Here is an 18,817-nt window from a genome sequence, read left to right as displayed (position 1 = left end):
GTGCGTGTCAGAAGGTTATGCAATCAGCGCACCACACTGAGACATGCACAGACCTCCAGTGTGCATGAACTGGGAGAGAGGGAGTGGGGGTACTAGCTGGGGGGTTAGCGTGGTGTTCAGAGAGGGCATAGCAGAGCGAAAAGCTCATTCAGGCAGCAGGTTGCATCGTGACACCTCATTGTTGCTTCCATCCTGGCATTTGTGCAACATCATGACAGGTAAGCTCATATTAACATGTCATGGGGCGTTCTTTTTTTGGGAGGGGGCGTTAAGGTGGTAACATGTTGCTGAAGGGCTCAGTAAACACATCACCATTTGCTTTGCAATCTTTGCCAATCAAACAAAGCAGGCAAGGTGCTTTTTAAAAAAATAACTTCATCATGTATGTTTATCAATTATATTAATCATGAATAAAATCTTAATATAATTGATAAAAATATATGATAATTTTTTTTTATAATAAAAAAAAAAAATCTGGGCAGCATGGCCCCACAGTCACAGTCTGGAGATCAGGAAAACCTGGGTTCAATTCTCCGTTGGGCATTTCTGTGTGGAGTTTGCATGTTCTCCCCGTACGTGCGTGGGTTTTCTCCGGGTACTCCGGTTTCCTCCCACATTCCAAAAACATACATGTTAGGTTAATTGGAGACTCTAAATTGTCCATAGGTATGAATGTGAGTGTGAATGGTTGGCGACCAGTCCAGGGTGTACCCCGCCTCTCGCCCGAAGTCAGCTGAGATAGGCTCCAGCATACCCCCGTGACCCTAATGAGGAGAAGCGGCATAGAAAATGGATGGATAAATAAAATCTTTAAAAATGTGCATGTGTACATACTCATTATTCACTATTTTAGGGCGCTACTGTACGTATTAATCCAAGTTATGATCATTGTGTGAATGCAGAGAAGCAAGAAGAACTCAAGATAACACTTAAATACATGCATGTATCATTTTGGTCACATGAGCAATGAAGTGGTGCGAAAAGATGGGTTTATGCTCATCACTTGATGCGTGTAAACATGGCATACTGCATACAACGAGGGTGTCTCGAAAGTGCACATGGCACATTCTAAAAAGATAAACAAGAAAAGGTTGAAATGTTATCACTGTTAACACTAATAATAACATGCTAAGATAATAACATCAAAATGGCCCCCAATCCGTGCATCATTCATTCATTTGAAACCAACACTAAAAAAAAAATGTCTTTTGGTCATAATAGTTTTTTTGTTTTTTTTTACTAAAGGAAAAAACGAATAACCTTTTTGTTTTTATTTTACAAAAAGAAGATGGCTAACAGGCGTAGAAAATTCATTTGGGCAATTCCATTTGACAAGCTGAGTTCATCCGGAAGAGATTTGAAGGGGCAGGAGCCAACCCTTGGGGAACTTGGGTTCACTTGGTACACCGAAGGGAATTGCAAAAAATAAATGTATATGCTTCTTGGCCATCTTTTTCATATTTTAACTGATGGATATTAAATTATTTAGTTTTTCGAACTTAATTCTTTGCTATCATTTAAAAAACGAATGATGAAAAAAGACGTTCTCGTTTTTTTAGTGTTGGTTCCAAAATGAAAAACAAACAGATTGCCTCCGAATCGTGTGATCTTCTATTAAACTCTATTAACTAGGGCTGTCAAATGATAACACATTTTAATAAAACGAATCAGTTTTCAAATTAAAGCCGTCGTAACGATGCTGGCGTTTCAGGTGGCTGATAAGGTTTATTTTTGTGCTGGATGGGGATTTTTTTTTCCCCCTCATAGCGGAGCATTTGGTACAACTAGCACGTGAAACGTACAGTGGGCGAGAAATGCAAAACACGTGAGCAAAAAGCAAAACTACAATTATACCACCCGGAAGAGGATTGTGCCACGCGAATCAGACAGGAAGGGGTAACATTTGGAGTTGTGGCGGGTGTTAATGGAGGACATTGGCATCATTTTTGTGGCGCACACTTGAGCTGCTTGACGCGATTTTGTTGCATATGTGGCCGGTTGTTGGAGTTGTTAAATGGTACTTACCAGACAAGAAGGAACAAATGTACTACAGGGGTCTATCAAGTATTTTTAACTCCCAACTCCCCGCAGCTGATTGGTCCAAACTAGGGCTGTCAATCGATGAAAATATTACTTGCGATTAATCACATTTTACCCATAGTTAACTCATAATTAATCACATTTAATCGCAGATGACAAAAGTTTTTATCTATAATAAGTAGGGATGTAAACTCTTTGTGGTAAACGCAACTAATACGCAACTACAACGATAACGACACAAATATTATGTTTTATTGATTTAAAAATAAATATACAATTAGAAATCCCACAGTTTTTGAATGTTCAATGCGAGCAGCATTTTCTCCCACTTTGTGTGACAGTCCTTGAACGCACCTTCTAACTTTGACTCACGCTGCACAGTACTACTACAGTAGTACTACCACTATACTCTATTTTTACCCTTTTTCTTTCACCTCACATTTGGTTCCAAATGCTGATACTATGTGGGATACAGTTAGGCACCAAAAATGTGAGAAGCTCAAATACATTGTTTTTGGTGCCTATACTTTGGAAAGAGTTCGGCACCAAAAACGTAATAATGCTTCTCGTTTAGACATTCACATGTGCACTAATATACTTGGGAAACAGTCAGGCGTCAAAAACAGTGTATTTCAATTTCTCACATTTTTGGTGCCTAACAGGTTCCCAAGTACATTAGTGCATGTGTGAGTGTCTAAACAAGAGGCATGAACTTAAATTTCTTTGTAGAAAGGCGCTTCACGAAAGTAAGTAGATTTACTTGTATTCATTTATAGCGCAGCCTTGACACATCCAATATGGCGGCGACGTTGACGTATAGCAGCAGTTGACAAACCCACTCGATGCGGTGTCTATCTATGTCTATATCGACGGGCTTTAAGGCTAAATTTACTAATCAAAATACCTCTTTCTTTCTCCATTTCTGCTCAATATTTGCTCAAGCTTGTAGGTGACAACTACCCCGGCGGCCGAGGGTCAAACATGACATGCGCACGTTAATCGTGTGTCCCAAAAAACGCATTAACTTTGACAGCCCTAGTCCAAACATGATCACTTCCTATACCTCTAGAATTTGGTACATTCCCCTCCCGGGCGGTGTGGTTGTAGTTTGTTTTGCTTTTTGTTGACGTGTTTTGCACTTCTCGCCCACCATAGAAATGTCTTACGCTGAAAGTCAATGTTTGTTAGTGGAAGTTACGACCGGCTGTTAAGGTCACAGGCAGGAGAAAAAAGGAGCGCTTGATTTACTCACCCGCACTGTATGAGTAATCTTGTCTCACTGGAACGTTTTTTAAATGATCAGTTATCTGAGCTATTTTTAATCTTATTGGATTTGTCAGTATGACAACATAATTCCCTCATATCATTAAATAATTATCGTGCACCCCTAAGACATCGAGATGTTCAGAGTGTCCGTGAATGCCCCTCACTGTTGTCCAGCAACAATGAGGAAGAGTCGGACTTGAGGTGTGTTTGTGAGTTGGAGATACATACACTGTACAGTATGGTGTTGGAATTGCACTGCTGGTGATGTGCTCCTGTCACAATAAAGCAAAAAATGTTAACATAATCAATGAAATAAATTAATGCGCTCCTGTTGACAGCCCTGCTTCCAGTATAAATCAATACGACCTGATAAATCAGTATCTATGTGATGTATACAGTATCTATCAGTTTTTAGTTAGCCTAAACTGTGGCATCAGTAAATATTTGCTGTGTAAGCATTGTGTTGGCATTGATGAGTCTATATGTAATGTGTAGTTAAGTTTTAGCCTCCCATTATTGTCTATAGCTGGTGGACTAGTTGCCTTTTACAACGAGCTGTGTGATTTGCACTGAAGAAGACACGTTTTTAAGTGACATCTACTCGAAATGTCACGCCGTCATACACAGTAGTTTTGATGCGCCTGTGCAATGAAATTACTTCCATCGAAACGTTTCCCATGAAAAGCAGCATTTCCAGGAAGTCAGCCAATCATTCATGTGGACGGTTAATGATTCAAGTAGTCCTGGGGCGCAAACTCCATTTTTAATAATAAACTGTCACGTCCCTCAACAAGGTCACTTGGGAGCCTGACGGGAGAAAAATCTATCACCTCCTTCACTCGTATGCTCCACTTTTCAGAGAATTGCTGAAATCCTTCCTTATGGACATAATGCCGCCTCTGATCTCTCATGCAGGGCAGTGTTGTTTAAAAAAAAAGCAAGGCTGGGTCCCCTACCCCGTTGCGCCTCAGGTGCCCTGCACCGGGTGTCGAGGGGGCGACCACAGTTGTGTGTATGTGTATGTGTGGGAGTTATTGTATTTGTTTATTGTGTTATTTATTTATTTATTTAATTTATTACTCTCTCTTTTCTTTTTCTTCATGTTTATGGAGGTACATGGGGGTTCCATCTCTGCCGCCCGGGCCTGGAATGGGGGGGCCTTACCTTCTCCGTCCCTGGGCGGGGAGGTCCTGTGTCAGGGGTCAGGCTGGGGGGTGGCCTGGGGCGGGAAGGCCTCCGCTCCCTGGGGGTGAGGGGGTGACGTGGGGGGCTGGCGCTCCCGGCCGTGGGCGGGCTCCTTTCCGGTTGGCGGGGCCGCCTCTGGGCCCGCTGGTGTGTGGCCCCCGGTGTCCGTCTGCCCTTGTGGGGTGTGGTCTCCAGCCGGTCTTGGTGGTTGGCTGTCCTCTGGCCTGCCGGTGCCCTCTTTCTGGTCGGGGTTGCCCCGATGGGTGGCCCCTTGCTGGTCTCCTGGGGTGGGGGGGCTTTGGAGGCTGGCTCTTGGGGGGACCAGCCTTGGTTTTGCCCGCCCGTGTGGGGCCGGTGGCTCGCTAGTGGTGGGGGCTCGCCCTCCTGTAATGGGCGGAGCTTGCTGAGTGGTGGGAGGCAGTCCCTCTCCTTTCATACATTCTCAGCGATAATTACACATTTACCCATATGTGCACATTTATGCACATATATATATGCACATGCAGACATGCACACATACACATCTACAGAGATACCTGTACACACGTACATATGCACACTCACAGTACATACGTACTTCCCCACATTACTCAGTGAGTTAACCAGGGTGTTATTATGTTGTTGGTTTTATTACAGTGACACTGATGTCATCAATATGATTATGGTTTTTACATTTGTGTGCATTACAGTTATTGTCATTCTGTTTACTATCATGGTTAATATTTGTATTACTATTGTTACCACTAATATGTACGACTGTTTCAATTCAGTATTATCACTGTGGCTGTTGATATTATTTTGCCCTCTCTATTATGGTCTTTATAGCCGTCACAGTCATGCGCTGATGTCGTCCTGTTTGTTTCTGTTGTTTTGTTGTTGCCGTTGCAATTGTTGTTGTTGCTGTTGTTCTTGTCTCTCTCTGCATTTTCTCCTACTTGTCCCCGCACTCCCCCATCTGTTTTCTTTTCTCTTCTTTTCTATCCTCTCCGGCTCCGGTCCGGCCGCTCCAAATTAGCATCACAACAAAGCATCAAATAAAGCCGAATAAAAATCTATATAACAGGGTATATATATAAGAGTATCTTACACTTTTCCCTGGCAGATCAAATCTGTTTAGCAGGAGAGGGCATTTAGACCAACAATACTATCTGGCCCATTGGCTGGACAAGGCAAAAAAAAAAGGCTTTGCTACACATAATAAAATAAAGCTGTCAGGCAGCACACATGGGAGTTGTAATTTTTATCAATTTGTTTGTTTTTCCAGCAACAACAGTGTTTAAAATGTTTGTCAGACATGCACCGGGATCAAGTGTTGAGCTTCTGTGAGTCTTCACTCCCTCAAAGCACATCCCTGAAAATAAGAGGCTCTATTTTTACCTCAATTTGGCTGCAGATATTGGCTCCGAAAACCACATCCAGCCTCCAATTCTATTCACTTAACACGCACAAAGTCATGCTTGTGCTCCTCCTCATGCGCACAGGGGCACTTTCAACTCCATCTATACCGCTTGTTCTCACTAGGGTCGCGGGTATGCTGGGGCGAGTCTTGGGGCGAGAGGGGGGGTACATGCACACTCTGGACTGGTCGCCAGCCAGTCGCAGAGCGCATATAGACAAACAACCATTCACCATTTATGGACAATTTAGAGTCTACAATTAACCTCGCATGGATATTTTTGGAACGTGGAAGAAAGCCGGAGTACCCTGAGAGAACCAACGCACAGGGGAGAACATGCAGACTCCACACAGAGATGTTCTAACAGAGATACAAACCCACAATCGATCTCCTGACTGTGAGGCCAACCGTGCAGACTCAAAAGGCAAGAATTAAATCTCCATCGTTCCTCCCCTGGCAGCATTTTAGGGGAAACACCTGCATGCATCCATGGAGACAGATGGATGGGGGGTGGCGCCTCAGGGGCCCCACTGATGCAAGCTGACAAGAGTGAGCGCAGTCAGGGAGGTCCTCGCAGAGGGACATTCTAACAACTTCGTGGATGGTGTGATCACATGACAAAGCCTTCTACAGTATACTAATCTCACCATGCGGGAGTTCCTCAGGGAGTGCTAGCAAAGTCTGGTTCATAACAACGGTTCTTATTGCAAGTACCACCTCAATGATATTTAGGAATATGAGAATATTTGGTGAATATTGGTAATTATTTCAAATGTATTCGGCATGGCTCATGGCTTTGACATTGTGGATTAGTTAATTAGATGAGTGCTCCCCAACCTTTTTGGATCCAAGGACTCTTGTTCCCACAAACCTCCAGTGGTCTAATCCAGCAAATATTTAGTGCATCCGTTTCTCCCCCTCAAGGTGACACGGAGGACCAGATGAAGGTGGAGGCCTCCAATGGACACAGCAGACCACTGGACGTTGTGTCCAAGGTGAAGGAGGAGAAAATGACAGACAGGGGTGAGTGGGGCAGCAAGATGGAGTTTATCCTGTCTGTGGCCGGAGAAATCATTGGCTTGGGCAACGTGTGGCGTTTTCCTTATCTCTGTTACAAGAATGGAGGAGGTGAGCACGCATGACATGTTCTTCTTGGTTCTGGTGTTAATTGTTCCCTACCAAAATCCCAAGGTGCTTTCTTCATCCCGTATCTCATCTTCCTGTTTGCTTGTGGGATCCCCGTCTTCTTCCTGGAGACGGCGCTGGGACAATACACCAGTGAAGGTGGGATCACCTGCTGGAGGAAGACCTGCCCTTTGTTTGAAGGTAAACTGTCAACATCTTTAATATACAGTGGTGTGAAACAGTGTTTGCCTTCCCCTTCATGATTTCTTTTTCTTTTTGCGTTTTTCACACTTAAATGTTTCAGATCATAAAATGAATTTAAATATTAGTCAATGACAACACAGCTGAACACAAAATGCAGTTTTTAAGTGAAACTTTTTATTATTAAAGGAGAAAAACCTAACCTGTGTGAAAAAGTGATTACCCCCCTGTTAAAACACAACTTAACTGAGATGAATTGAGATCTATCAGTCTATAAAAGCTTATAAAGCCATTTCTAAAGCTTTGGGACTCCAGCAAAACACAGTGAGAGCCATTATCCACAAATGGCGAAAGCTTGAAACAGTGGTGAACCTTCCCAGGAGTGGCCGGCCAACCAAAATGACCCCAACAGCGCAGCGACGACTCATCCAAGAGGTCAAAAAGACCCCACAAAAACATCCGAAGAACTGCAGGCCTCACTTGCCTTATTAAAAGGATAGTTCCGATTTTTTGACATGAAGTTGTATGACATCCCCATCAGCATTGGAGTCCAATAACAGCGACTTACCCCCCACTTGGTCTCCTAAGTCCAATGAAGACACTCGCATCTTCTTCCGCTGTGGAACACATACGTAAACAAGATGGCCGCAGCGCTCCATTGCGGAAGTAGATGCGAGCGTCTTTGTTACATACACATGAACGCACAGGCGACAGTGCGCAGGGATGCGGCGGGAGACAGACATAACGCCAATCGTTTTGTGAGATCTGATTTTTGTGATGCAACTGTATTCATCTTTTGAACGCATATTGTTTTGAGAAGCCAAAGTCTTGACTTAATTGTCCCCAGCAACTAAGTGGAACTGCGTTCTTCATCACAGAAATCTGAGCAGAACTGTACTTAGGAGACCAAGTGGGGGTAAGTCGCTGTTATTGAACTATAATGCTGATGGGGATGTCATACAACTTCATGTCAAAAAATCCAAACTATCCCTTTAAGGTCAGTGTTCATGACTCCACCATAAGAAAGACACTGGGCAAAAACGGCCTGCATGGCAGAGTTGCAAGACAAAAACCACTGCTGAACAAAAAGAACATTAAGGCTCGTCTCAATTTTACCAGAAAACATCTTGATGATCCCCAAGACCTTTGGAAAAATACTCTGGGGTCTGATGAGACAAAAGCTTAACTTTTGGTGTAACATATGGCGTAAAAGTAACGCCATTCCAGAAAAAGAACATCATACCAACAGTAATATATGGTGGTGGTAGTGTGATGGTCTGGGGTTGTTTTGCTGCTTCAGGACCTGGAAGACTTGCTGTGATAAATGGAACCATGAATTCTGCTGTCTATCAAAAACCGTGAAGGAGAATGTCCGGCCATCTGTTGGTGATCTCAAGCTGAAACCAACTTGGGTTCTGCAGCAGGACAATGATCCAAAACACACCAGCAAGTGAATCCTATTGAGATGCTGTGGTATGACCTTAAAAAGGTGCTTCATGCTGGAAAAGCCTCCAATGTGGCTGAATGACAACAATTCTGCAAAGATGAGTGGGCCAAAATTCCTCCACAGCGTGTAAGAGACTCATTGCAAGTTATCACAAACGCTTGATTGCAGTTGTTGCTGCTAAGGGGGGCCCAACCAGTTATTAGGTTTAGGGGGCAATCACTTTTTCACACAGGGCCATGTAGCTTTGGATTTTTTTTCTCCCTTAATAATAAAAAGTTTCATTTAAAAACTGCATTTTGTGTTCAGTTGTGTTGTCATTGACTAATATTTAATTTTGTTCTGAAACATCTACGATTGGCTGGCGAGCAGTCAAGGGTATAATTTGCCTCTTGCTCAAAGTCAGCTGGGATAGGTTCCTAATGAGGATAAGCGGCATAGACAATGGATGGATGGATCTGAAACATTTAAGTGTGACAAACATGTAAAAAAATAAGAAATCAGGAAGGTGTGTCCAACATTTTTTCACACCACTGTATTTTGGAATCACCACCCGTTGTTATTTGACTGAAAACCTGTATTTAACAAGAGGGGCTGTCTTCTATTTTAGTTTGTCTTATATTTTCATCAAAATGGAAAATAGTCTGACAAAGTACCGCCCCATCCCACCCACCACCAATTTTCAAGCTAATGAAAAGTTTTGCACCGTTTGCAGGAGTGGGTTATGCCACCCAGGTGATTGTGGCGCTGCTGAACGTCTACTACATCATTGTGTTAGCCTGGGCCATCTTCTACCTGTCCAACTCGTTCACCTGGGACCTACCTTGGGCCTCCTGCAACAACAGCTGGAACACAGGTGCGATGCTCTTGTCATGCCATGCATCTAGAAAAAGTATGTTGAGCTTTGAATCCTTTTGTTTTTCAAGCTTCCTGCGTGACATTTCAGAGGGGGAACAGCTCCATCCTTCCCCACGAGAACGCCACCTCTCCGGTTATGGAATTCTGGGAGTAAGCCCGCTAAAAACCCTCACTCAATCTTCTCTTGTCTGTTCATTTCTCTTGTGCTGGTTATCCATCCATCTTCTATGCCGCTTATCCTAAATAGGGTCGCAGGGGTATGCTGGAGTCTATCCCTGCTGACTTCAGGCGAGAGGCGGACTGGTCGCCATCAGGGCACATATAGACAAGCAACCATTCACAATCACATTCATACCTATGGACAATTTAGAGTCTCTAATTAACCTAACATGCATGTTTTTGGAATGTGGGAGGAAACCGAAGTACCCGGAGAAAACCCACGCACGTACGGGGAGAACATGCAAACTCCACATAGAGATGCCCAAGCGGAGATTCGACCCCAGGTCTTCTCATTCTCCTGACTGTGTGGCCAACATGCTGACCACACTCAGCCACCGTGCGGCTTTGGTTGCCATTAATGGCATTAATCATATGACTGATGTATAGTACTGTACATTGCATGCATGTCAGTCATATGCGGGTGGTCGGGATGATGGCATTCGCTGTATGACTCGTTTTGTGCATGAGCGATTTTGTCTTTGTGGATTATTTTGAGTTTATATTTTGAGTTGAGGTTATTTTGTTTTTAGAAAATTAATTGTTGACATTTACACAATCTGAGAACTGCATATAATTAAGTATGAATTTAAATTTAATCAACCGACAATTAAATGTAAATGTGTATGCATATAATTTTATACGCATATAATTACATTTAAATGTAAATTTAGGCACATAGTTAGGTAGCGCGACAACGAGAACACCATACCATAAGCAAGCAAGGAAGGAACACTAAACCAAAAGCAACCAAAGAGAAACTAATAGGCAGCTCACTTGAAGCAGCAAAAAGGTGTCACTGCAGGGCGTGACAATCAGCATTAATTCTATAATAATTTTAATTATCTTAATAATAACAAACGGTGCACTTACTGGGCAATTTTTTGGAATATCATAATAATCATAATAATAACATTCACGCAAGATATAAAAGATATTTCTGTTCATTTGTGATACACAGTGGCAGTTATGAATAATACAGTATGTGTGCTTTAGACGCAGGGTGCTAAGAATATCCTCAGGGATCCATCACATAGGCTCTTTAAACTGGGACTTGGTGATCTGTCTGGCCGTGGCCTGGGTCATCTGCTACTTCTGCATCTGGAAGGGCGTCAAGTCCACGGGCAAGGTGAGCACCCTCCGGAGTGGATTATTGAGGATTATTTATAAATATCTCTTCTACAGACTGATTAGAACACGATGCTCCATCTCCACAGGTGGTTTATTTCACCGCCACCTTCCCATACGCGATGTTGCTGATCCTGTTGGTTAGAGGCGTCACCCTGCCAGGAGCGTCACGGGGAATCCACTTCTACCTCTACCCTGATGTGGGACGGCTTGCTGACCCACAAGTAGGTGGGCATTTGGTGTGAGACTGAGACCCTGGACAGATTTTCATATTTTGTGTCCAAAGGTGTGGATGGACGCCGGGACTCAGATCTTCTTCTCCTATGCCATCTGTCTGGGCTGCCTCACCGCACTGGGAAGCTACAACAAGTATAACAACAACTGCTACAGGTGGTCACACTGCTTCTATCCTTTTTACGACACTCAAATGCAAATGAGGCTCACACAGACTGAACATGAGCGTTACAGGCAAGCTGCAGCGCCCCCAAATGGCCACTGAATAATCAATAAAATTGTTATTATTATATTATATAATATATATCAAAGGTGTGGAGTCGAGTCACATGACCTGGACTCAAGTGAGACTCGACTTGGCTTTGACATCAATGACTCGGGAATTGGCTCGGGCTTTAGTTTAATGACTTGGAAAATACTTGGTTTTCAGTGAATGTATTAAGTATTCCACTGTCGTGATCGTTGTCATTTCCAGCAAGTCCGCATCTTTTCATCATCTATTAACATCCAATCAGATTTAAGAACAAACAATGAAAGTGTGGGTTACATAAATCCTGAATGCTAAGTCAGCACTATTTGTCTGTGACTCGGTCTTGTCACACTGGTCTTATTTTATATAAAAATAACAAAACAATTCAAAATGCATTTATTGTATTTGTTGAATTTAATGGATTGCTACAATTGCATTTTATTTGGGAGACATTTAACAGCACTCATGGCTTGTAAGGACTCGAAAATCTCAAGCCTATGACTTCAGGCTTGACTCGACCTGTCTTGTTTTGACTTGAGATTTGACTTGGACTTGCACATCTATACTTGAGAGTTGGAATTAAGGACTTGAGACGTACTTGATAGATATGTACAGTATGTATATTAGGGCTGTCGAAGGTTCCTTTAACGCAGAGGTTCTCAATTATTTTCTGTCATGCCCCCACTGGGGGACAGAAATGTTTTCGCGCCCAACCCCGTAATTTGAAAAACTATTGAGAAACTGGTCTGTACTGTACAGACTGAACTTCAAACTGAAACCAGCGAAATGCAACAAAATGGAGAGCAGTGAAGCATAAAAGCGTATTGAAGAGTCAAATTGCACGCTGAGTACAACAAATTCATACATGTTGGCAGGTCTGCACTAATATTGAAAGTCCTCCCTGACTCTCACGCCCCCCTGAGATTTTTTTTTTAACTTTAATAATGGTGTGGAGCGCATGAGAAAGGACAGACATACTGTAGCTCTCTTTGACCACATGGTCATTTATTTACACAACACAGCAGCAACAGAACCAATGTTGTAATAGCGTTCGGGAGGAAAATTTCACACCCTACAGCTTAGTAGCAATATTGAATATAACTACCCCCCGCTGCCCGGTCATGATACTTCAAATGCAGCTACTGCCATCTTGTGGAGTTACTAAAAAAAACACATCAGGGGGTTTGCCTACAGCCACAGTTGTTAATGCCAATGTTTTTGTCTCAGCTTAATTACAGACCCAAGCAGTTATTTCCTTTTGCAATTCCCTGTAGGAGACATGTGTCTATTTTGACATTTCGTTTTCTTTGCAGGGATTGTCTGTCGCTGTGCTTCCTGAACAGCGGCACCAGTTTCGTGGCAGGTTTCGCCATTTTCTCCATCCTGGGCTTCATGTCGTATGAACAGAACGTTCCCATCTCTGAGGTGGCTGAATCTGGTCAGTGGTTCCACCAACACACAATAGCACATACGTTATCTGCACATCTTGTAGAGCAATGGTGCTTTTGAAAAGCAAATACTTCATTTGACTTAAATAAATGTATAAATAAATAAATTAAGGAATACACGTAAAAATGAAAATGACTTAAATAAAAGTGTACAAAAATAAAATACAATAAAATGACTTACTGTAAATAAAGTGTTTAAAAAATAAATAAAATGACTTAAAACTGTAAAATATAACAAAAATAAATATAAATAAAAGTGTAAAAAAATAAAAGAACAAATGACTTCAATGTGTTAAAAAAATTAATAAACACATTGAGTAAAAGTGTAAAAAATGAATAAAAATGACCTAAATTGCGACTTAATTTTAATGTATGCATTATTTGTGTTCATGCAGTTATCGTGTTCTTCCTCATTTCCTTCAGAAAATGCTTTGAAAAATTCCTCTAAAATGCACTTGGGACTTGTAATGATGTGTATTCATGTTTCAAAAGGTGATTTTGAAAAGCAAATACTTCATTTGACTTAAATACTGTAAATGTATAAATAAATAAAGGAAGGAAGGAATAAATGCAAAAATAAAAGTGACTTAAATAAAAGTACAAAAAAATACAATAAAATGACTTAAAACTGTAAAGTATAATACAAATAAATAAAAATGTAAAAAAAATTAAAAAAATTAAAGTAAAAAAATATATTAAAATGACTTTAATGTGTTAAAAAGTAATTAAATAAATTGACTTATATAAAAGTGTAAAAAATGAATAAAAATTACCTAAATAAAAATTTAAAAAATAATAAAAATAATAGCGTGAAAATAATAAAAATGAATAAAAATGGCTTAAATTAAAGTGGGTCAAGACTTGACCATTAGAAAACACGAGTCTTAGATTGAGACCATTTGAGAGCCCCTGGTGTGGAGGATAAGTATCAGGTGTGTTTTGTTTCAAATCCAGGTCCAGGTTTGGCCTTTATAGCCTATCCACGGGCTGTGTCAATGATGCCTTTCTCTCCCCTGTGGGCATGCTGCTTCTTCATCATGATTGTCTTCTTGGGACTGGATAGTCAAGTGAGACCAAGGCACACTCACTGCACCGTAGATGTAGATGTAGATGTAGATGTAGATGTAGATGTAGATGTAGATGTAGATGTATGTCCGTGTTATGGCAAGATGTGATGTATTCATGGGTGCTTGTCTGTGATAGTTTGTGTGCGTGGAAAGCCTGGTGACAGCCATGGTGGACATGTATCCTTCCACCTTCCGACGGAAACACCGCAGGGAGCTCTTCATCCTCGCCGTGGCTGTGGTCTCCTTCCTCATGGGCCTCATCATGCTCACTGAGGTGAGGTTGCTGAAGACTCACGAGATAATTGGAGACGCTGCACATGCGTTTTGTTGGACAGAGGGACGTGCAACTCCGTTTAAATGAAAATTGTTTTTGCCTAAGGTAAAAATGACAATAAATTCCGTGAAATCTCTTGAACTCCAATGTGTCCAGCTATCCCATGACAATTTAAATGTGCACACCTAATTCTCTCTATATTTTTTATGTATGTCCCACAGGGAGGAATGTACATCTTCCAGCTCTTTGACTACTATGCGGCCAGCGGGATGTGTCTGCTCTTTGTGGCCATTTTTGAGACTGTTTGCATTGCGTGGGTTTATGGTGAGCGTGAAAGGGAGATCTGGTTATTGTAGTTTGTTTGTTGGGGTGTGTTTCTGACCCATCTCATGGCTGCATGATATACCGTACATTCAAGGTGCCGAAAACTTCTACGACAACATCGAGGACATGATAGGCTATCGCCCGGGCCCTGTCATCAAATACTGCTGGATGTTTTTCACCCCTGCGACCTGCTTTGTTGGTTCCACTCTTTCTTTAGTTGCATTGTAGCACCCTCTGGTGGTCAATATCGCATCAACATTACAGTACTGCATACGGCTGAGTTCGTTTCTTGTTTGTTTCAGGGAACCTTTGCGTTCGCCTTGATCAAGTACTCCCCTCTAAAATACAACAATGATTATGTGTACCCGTGGTGGGGCAACGGCATTGGCTGGATCCTTGCCTTGTCCTCCATGTTGTGCATTCCTTTATGGATGGCCTTTAAACTCTATTACACACCCGGAACACTGCAACAGGTATGATACACTAATGACTAACAACCTACCTAATATTGTCTGATTACATTTTTTATTTTATTTATTTCTTTTAAGGTTTTTTTATATGTATACACTAAGTCCCCAACTAACGAACACAATTGGTTCCAGACGACCACTCTTATGTTGAACTGTTCTTAAGTCGGGGAAAAGGTAATATTACCAATGATATAGGTACTACATGTACGTGTATACATATACAGTATATGTGTATGGATGTACATATGAGTTTGGATGCAGTAGTAATATTAAACGAGGATAATTAATGAAAATAACAGTAATAAAAATGATATAATAATATGTAATGATAAATGTTATTTACCTTTGAAAAGGAGTGGTCGAGCATACGTCGCTGTGGTGGAGTTGGAGGAGGAGATATTGAAAAAAAAGGACAAATCGTCGTCATCGTTAGACTCTTCTAAAAGAGGTAGTGTTCTGTGGATGGTGTAGAATTAAGCAGGCCTATTAACTCTTCATAAACTTTAATCACATGCTCTGTCCGGGTTGTACAAGTATTATGCAGCTAACAATGTAGCTTTCTCTCTACCTCTGTTCTACCGCTGTTGGTCCCATTAGCAGTGTCACAGTGCCCTCTGCTGGTCAAGCACGTAACAGTATAAATATGGACTTTACAGTATAAGGCGAAACACATGAAAATATAGACTAGTCGGCTTTGTTCGTATCTCCGAAAGTTCGCACGTCGGATGTTCGTTAGTAGGGGACTGAGTGTATACAGTGGTGTGAAAAAGTGTTTGCCCTTGTCATGATTTCTTATTTGTTGTATGTTTGTCACACTTAAATGTTTCAGACCATCAAAACAAATGTAAATATTAGTCAATGACAACACAACTGAACACAAAATGCAGTTTTTAAATGAAACTTTTTATTATTAATTGAGAAAAAAAATCCACTCATACATGGCCCTGTGTGAAAAAACTGTGTGAAACTCACTTTTTCACACAGGGACATGGAGCTTTGAATTTTTTTCTCCATGATCTCAAACATTTAAGTGTGACAAACATGCAAAAAAATAACAAATTAGGAAGGGGGCAAGCACTTTTTCACATTGGCACGTTGGCCAACACAGTAACAGCTTGGAGATCGAGAAGACTAGGGTTCGATTCTCCCCTAGGGCATTACTGTGTGGATTTTGCATGTTCTCCCTGTACGTGTGTGGGTTTTCTCCGGGTACTCCGGCTTCCTCCCACATTCCAAAAACATGCAGGTGAGGTCAATTGGAGACTCTAAATTGTCCATAGGTATGAATGTGAGTGTGAATGGTTGTTTGTCTATATGTGCCCTGCGATTGGCTGGCAACCATTCCAGGGTGTACCCCGCCTGTCGCCCGAAGTCAGCTGGGATGCCTCCACGACCCTAATGAGGAAGAGGCGGTATAGAAGATGGATGTATAGAGTACATATTAAATTATAAATCAAAATTAAATTAAGGTCGTGGGCAACTTTAATTTTTGATTTTAATTAAAACACCTGACACTTACGTTAGACATACAGCACTGTACATTTTAACATAACTTTTTTTTTACATGGTCCCTGTACAATAAAAATTTAGTTTTTGACCTTTTTTTGGCTTTCAAAGTTTTTCCCAAACTTAATTGTATCTAGGTAATTAGGTTATACACGCTTACTTAATGTATTTATGGGATTCCTTCCCTTGTCTTTCTCCTAGCGCCTCACTGTCCTGACCACCCCTTCTGCCGATTTACCCAAATCCAAACAAGAGCAGAAGTTGTTGTCCATGTGCGATGACGATGACAGCCTCCAGCGGAAGGCCAAGGATGGCTACTTGCGTGTGGATGACAAGGAGTCCCATTGTTAGACACCCTAAAGATTGGGGATTGGAGACTTATCGGGGCGGGGTGACAGGTCGTTGACACCCAATGCGATACCTCACCACTTAAGACGGGACTTTTTGGGGAGTCAGCTGACCTGTTGCTGCTGCATACTGACCGTGCCTTTAACATGCAGTGTGATGGTCACTGATTTTACACGGTGGCTAAGACTTTTCATGTGTCTGCTTTCTAAGGAAGCATTTTTTTCTCTGTTGTGTGTGGACTTTTTACTTCCAATCTGTACATGTATGGCTTCATCGGTTGAAAAAGAAAAAAATATAATCATGATAATAAACACTCACGTGAATAACATCTTTGTGTGTTTGAATGCATCTCTGTGTTGCATACTGTCAACATACAATCTCAGTCACGTTAGCTGCTGTTTTTATTTGTATTCTCTCCACTAAAACAAAGCCAATGTATTGCTGAGGTCTGTACACGTTTCATGCATTTTTAATATTCATATCTTCATTTACATTTTTGCAATGAAAAAGTTAAATATCATTTTTTAGATGTTGAAATTAGCATATACCTTTAAACATTTATCTTGTACTTTTAGTATCATTGTAATTGCTCATTAAATATCAGCTATTTTTTCCAGACATAAATCTGTAATGGATACTTTTTATGGAACATATTCATAAACTGATCCAGTTATAAGACCACATTTTTTAAAAATGGCAACAAAAAAACAACAGTACAACTCAGCAGCATATAAAAATCAAATAGTGCAATATTCAGTCTTGTAGTTTTTAAATAATTTAAATGATGTAATTGTTTTTTTAAAAGCTTTAATTGCAAAATAATGTTAAGTTGCATTGCATTAAGTAGGGGTGCACAATAATTTCGGACCGATATGAGGGATTTAAGGCATCATACCGAAAAATCCGATAACATTAAAAATATCTCAGATAACCGAATGTATTATTTCTTATTTTATTATTTCTTTTCTTTTATTTATTATTTTATTAATTTAAAAAAACGCTGCAATGAGGCGAGATTACCCGTACTGTGCAGGTGACCAAATCAAGCGCGCCTTTTTTCTCAGGCATGTTACGTTGACGATCTGTCCTAACTTCCCCTGAGCTTGCTTGTAAATAAACATTCACTTTCCGACGAAGACATTTTGCGTGCTAGTTGTACCAAATGCTCCGTGATGAGGTGGAAAAAAAACAAACATTGAGGACACAAAAAACCTTACCAGCCACCTGAAACGCCAGCACAGCGGCGCTTGAAAAGTGTCAAAAGTTTGCCAGAGACCGCCATTGCGTCACACTGGCTGCTCGGAGCATGTGCCCCAATACAGTGCACTTTGCTGGGCCACAGCAGGTGGCTCCTTCCGCTCTACACCCTGGTTCTCCTGATAGTAGTCATGTGGTATAGCAATGTCATAATATTTCATTGGGACAAGTCAACAGGTACAGTTGGTCAAATCCAGATTTGTTCAAGTCCTTCTTAACTCCAGGTGTGCACAAACTACAGTTCATCAACATTTTTTTTATTTGATATAATAAAAAGTTATCGTTTATCTGTATCATATCAGTCTTGAAAAGCAGAAAATTATCTGCGTCAGTTTGGAAAAAAATATATCTTTGAATCTCTAGCATTAAGTAGAAAAACCTATTCAACAAAAAAGTATATACTGTACAGTGTTTTTTTTTCATCATTTTGTATTCCTAGGTTTGTGTCAGTTAAAAAGTATAGTTTACATTATTTGCTATAGGAAGTCGGGATAGAGCAATACATAGATTGATTAATAATGATACAAATATATTTAAATAAACTTTTCATATATGTGTATATATTTTTATTGCCTTGGTATGAATATATAATTATGAATTAATAAATATCGAAAGATTAATTTCTTACAATGAGAATCAAAAGAACACCACAACAGTTTAGTTCATGTGTTGTTTATGCAATCCAGCAGAGGACGCTGTCGCCGCGATGATGAATCACTCACTGTTTACGGAAGTGGGAGTGACGTGTCACCCCTGTAGCACCAGTGCATTGTGGGTAAA

At 41.0% G+C, this 18,817-nt stretch overlaps 1 protein-coding gene across 1 annotated transcript; it reads left to right on the top strand.

Moving 5' to 3' along the window:
* Positions 1–76: 76 nt before the first annotated feature.
* Positions 77–17,092, top strand: slc6a13 (solute carrier family 6 member 13). Its single transcript, XM_054777523.1, has 15 exons — positions 77–218; positions 6,812–7,015; positions 7,079–7,213; positions 9,373–9,513; positions 9,584–9,665; positions 10,728–10,860; positions 10,949–11,083; positions 11,146–11,249; positions 12,657–12,781; positions 13,746–13,858; positions 13,995–14,132; positions 14,354–14,456; positions 14,551–14,651; positions 14,759–14,929; positions 16,634–17,092. The coding sequence occupies exons 1-15, from the start codon at positions 212–214 to the stop codon at positions 16,781–16,783; spliced, it is 1,842 nt and encodes a 613-aa protein (XP_054633498.1). The 5' UTR covers positions 77–211; the 3' UTR covers positions 16,784–17,092.
* The last annotated feature ends 1,725 nt before the right edge of the window (positions 17,093–18,817 follow it).

This window comes from Dunckerocampus dactyliophorus, chromosome 5 (genome assembly GCF_027744805.1).
Source record: "Dunckerocampus dactyliophorus isolate RoL2022-P2 chromosome 5, RoL_Ddac_1.1, whole genome shotgun sequence".
NCBI classification, from domain to species: domain Eukaryota; kingdom Metazoa; phylum Chordata; class Actinopteri; order Syngnathiformes; family Syngnathidae; genus Dunckerocampus; species Dunckerocampus dactyliophorus.
This window is presented reverse-complemented; position numbering and strand designations above follow the sequence as displayed.

Excerpts from the sequence above, each read along its gene's own strand:
- slc6a13 (XM_054777523.1), top strand. Across the intron at positions 7,016-7,078 it reads CTGTTACAAGAATGGAGGAG|GTGCTTTCTTCATCCCGTAT; the intron begins GTGAGCACGCAT and ends CAAAATCCCAAG. Across the intron at positions 14,930-16,633 it reads CACCCGGAACACTGCAACAG|CGCCTCACTGTCCTGACCAC; the intron begins GTATGATACACT and ends TCTTTCTCCTAG.